This window comes from Salvelinus sp. IW2-2015, unplaced genomic scaffold (genome assembly GCF_002910315.2).
Source record: "Salvelinus sp. IW2-2015 unplaced genomic scaffold, ASM291031v2 Un_scaffold5223, whole genome shotgun sequence".
NCBI lineage: Eukaryota > Metazoa > Chordata > Actinopteri > Salmoniformes > Salmonidae > Salvelinus > Salvelinus sp. IW2-2015.
This window is the reverse complement of record NW_019946488.1, coordinates 22,758-25,999: the sequence shown is the minus strand read 5'-3', so window position 1 is coordinate 25,999 and position 3,242 is coordinate 22,758. Positions and strand designations below refer to the sequence as shown.

The 3,242-nt window shown below is 46.3% G+C and overlaps 1 protein-coding gene across 1 annotated transcript; it reads right to left on the bottom strand.

Moving 5' to 3' along the window:
- Positions 1-622: 622 nt before the first annotated feature.
- Positions 623-2,467, bottom strand: LOC112078073 (NF-X1-type zinc finger protein NFXL1). The gene is made up of 3 exons (XM_024144421.1): positions 2,402-2,467; positions 1,026-1,308; positions 623-861 (listed from the first exon to the last, which is right to left on the bottom strand). Exons 2-3 carry the CDS (start codon positions 1,297-1,299, stop codon positions 623-625), a joined length of 513 nt encoding a protein of 170 aa, XP_024000189.1. The 5' UTR covers positions 1,300-1,308; positions 2,402-2,467.
- Positions 2,468-3,242: the final 775 nt, after the last annotated feature.

Below are 3,242 nucleotides of genomic sequence, written 5' to 3'. Positions count from 1 at the left end.
CAACACACACACAGTACACACACCTACACGAGGCATCCAGTCACACACACGGTTCACACACAACAAACAGTCACACACAAACGTCCACAGACACAGTACACACAGACACAGTCCACACACAGAAACACAGACAGCACGACCACACAGACACAAGACAGACACATACACAGACACACACGACACAGACACACACACACACACACACACACCACGACACACACACACACACACACACACACTGACAACACACGAGCGCACACACAGGGAGGGTTTTAAACGTAACACAACACACCAATAGGCATGTTTAAATGGCAGAACAACACACAATCGACCAGACCCACCCTATCCCTATGGGGCTAGTTAGGGACCATCAGTAAATTACACAACGGGACAATATGTTCAAATGTCAACAGCTCCAAATTACAAGGACTCAAAAACGTCCAACTATAAATTGTAGAAATCCATATACTGATGTTGAAAGCATTTAACGAGACAACTAAAATATTGTCCCATTTACATTGTGTAATTTATCCCCAGASATAACTATTCAGAAACTTCCAGAAAGACAATGATATAATGGTTTAACAGGCTGACTGGGACTGTGTGATCAACAGGGATCAGACTAAAGCACGAGCCACACATCAGTATGTGTCGTCTCACCAGTCTGGTCCGTGTAGGTGGTGAGCGTCGAGGCCAGAATCTGCCCTCGTTTACCGTCCTTCCCCTGGACCTTCCCACCATCATCGACTATATCATCGACATCATCGTCTGAGGAGGAGCTGTACTGGCTCTGAGCCAATCGCTGAGCAGCAGCCTGGTTGGACTTCCTGATCTCCTCAAACTTGGATTGGCTCGATGCAGCTGTCAATAAATAAATACAAGTAATCAATCAATCCAGATAATCAATCAAGACAGATAATRAATCAAMKCAGATAATTAATCAAGACAGATAATTAATCAAGACAGATAATTAATCAGTCAGTCAGCAAGCACACTGACAGACAGACAGAGACTCTCTCACTCACTGTGTTGTGAAGGTGCTACCATGTTCTTCCCTCTGTTAACAGGCTGTAGCTGAGCAGTAGTGTTCTTCCCCCTCCCGTCTCCTCCTCTCCCGTCTCCTCCTCTCCCCCGCCCGTCTCCTCCTCTCCCCCTCCCATCTCCAGCCCACACACCACTAGGAGCCTTAGGGGATTCTGCTGCCGGGCCTGCTGCCCTCTCTCTCTGAGGTCGCGACGTTTGACCCTGTGGCTGACCCCGGCCACGACCCCGACCCTGCTGACGCCAGGCCGGATCCATGGTGATGACCTGCCACATTACAGGACATTAACATGGTGATAACACATACATGATCACTGAGTGTTTCTGTTTTACCAAAGACCAGTGGTTCATATCGTATGGACCTTAACCCAACACCTAGCGACCCCATAAAGAGGATCTCTTGACTGGTTCATATCGTATGGACCTTAACCCAACACCTAGCGACCCCATAAAGAGGATCTCTTGACATAGCAGCTGGGGCATGGGGTTACAGCTTTAATATCTCAAACATGTTTAATTGTGCTCCTAAATGTATTTATTTATTTTTTACATTTTTAAACTTACGCGCAGAGGTCCTCCTTGTAAGAGGGGTCAGTGTAGAGCCCTGTGCACTATATTATAGGGTGCTATTTGGGACACACWTTGTCCCATACAGTAGGTGCTGTTACTACTTGTTGCGTAACGTCAGCAGACTGACTCCTTCCTACAGTCTTTATGACGTGTCTCTCTCTACAACCCCTGCCAGACAAACCTATGGAGACCYACTCCGTCCCAAATGACAACATATTCCCTATGTAGTGCGCTACTTTTATACAGGTCCTCGGGATGCACCCCTGACCTGCGAGAGAGGGGGACTTCCATGCGCCGGCCCGAACATGCAGACTGCTACTAAGCATAAGTTGATAGCCCAGCCCCCCCCCCATATCAGATGTAAGCAGAAAGCAGATTGCGCGTCTGAATAAGTTAGCTAGCTGATGAAAGCTAGCATCATATACCACCAACAATCCACAGGGCTAGCTATGTTTCTACAGAGGGCTAGCTAACAAACTCGCCGACAGTTTACTAGTGAGAAAAGCTATAGCTGGCTGTTTTAAAGGAGTTATCGCCGAGCTAGCGAGTTCACCAAGGGTTGAACGAAATATTATATACCATTGCAAGTTCATGTTGTTGGTGACAGCTAATAGCTAGCCGGCTAACWGACGGCTAGCTCGCTATGTCATTCAGGAAAGTGATAGCGACTCTAGCTATCACAACAAATACACAARTGCATTACAACATGCATTACAGTACTGAGCTTTGAGGAATTAACTAACTCTGAATTCTGTAATATTGTTTGTTTCATTGATTCATGCAGACATACCAGACTGTTCACTACACGCCGCTCGCCTATACAGGACCACTCACTGCGCAAACTCCAACCACTGTGGTGCAGGCTGGGAATTGTAGTGATTAACAGTAGTCGTTGTCGCTTCACTCACTGGTGAGCCGGTGTCTCAAAAACTACAAGTCCAAAAGTATAACGAAGTAAAAGGGGGCTTTGCAACGTGTCATGTGCAAGAAGTCCACTACACATAATGTTGGGTTACGGATGTAAGCTTGGTTCTCTGAGTAGTGGAACGGGTCTATGGAAACACCTCATGCGATGTGATTGAGATGCTGAATATGTTCACTGTCTGTTACTCCACTAGAACTAGGCTGGACACATGACATTTTTAACAACGTTTTTTCTGATAAAAAACGAGTTAATTGCATCCACTGTTGAGACCAGTTTCATAATATGACCATATTTCCCAGCTGCTTGCCGTCGTTTTGAAATAATCACYGAAAAACAGGACTTGTTTAAAGGCATTTTGTTCACCCTGCCAGCTCCTATTAGTTCTATTGAGCACCGTGGCACCAACTCGCCTTCCGGACGTTCTATTGTCCAGCCTACTGGAACCCTACGTAAGAAAGGCATGTACGGTTGGCGACCCGTTACTCTACTCAGAGAACCAAGCTTACACCCGTAACCCAACATTAAGGTAGCGGGTCGCCAAATGACCTATGGGAGAGGCTGTACCAAAGAGGTCATTCGGACAACAGTGGGATAACTCAACTTAGTCCAGATGAGGCCCTGGGACATTCTTGTATACACCACAGGATGCAAAATAACATAAGTACTCAATAGGGTAAAACAGATTTTTCAACTGTGGCATACAACC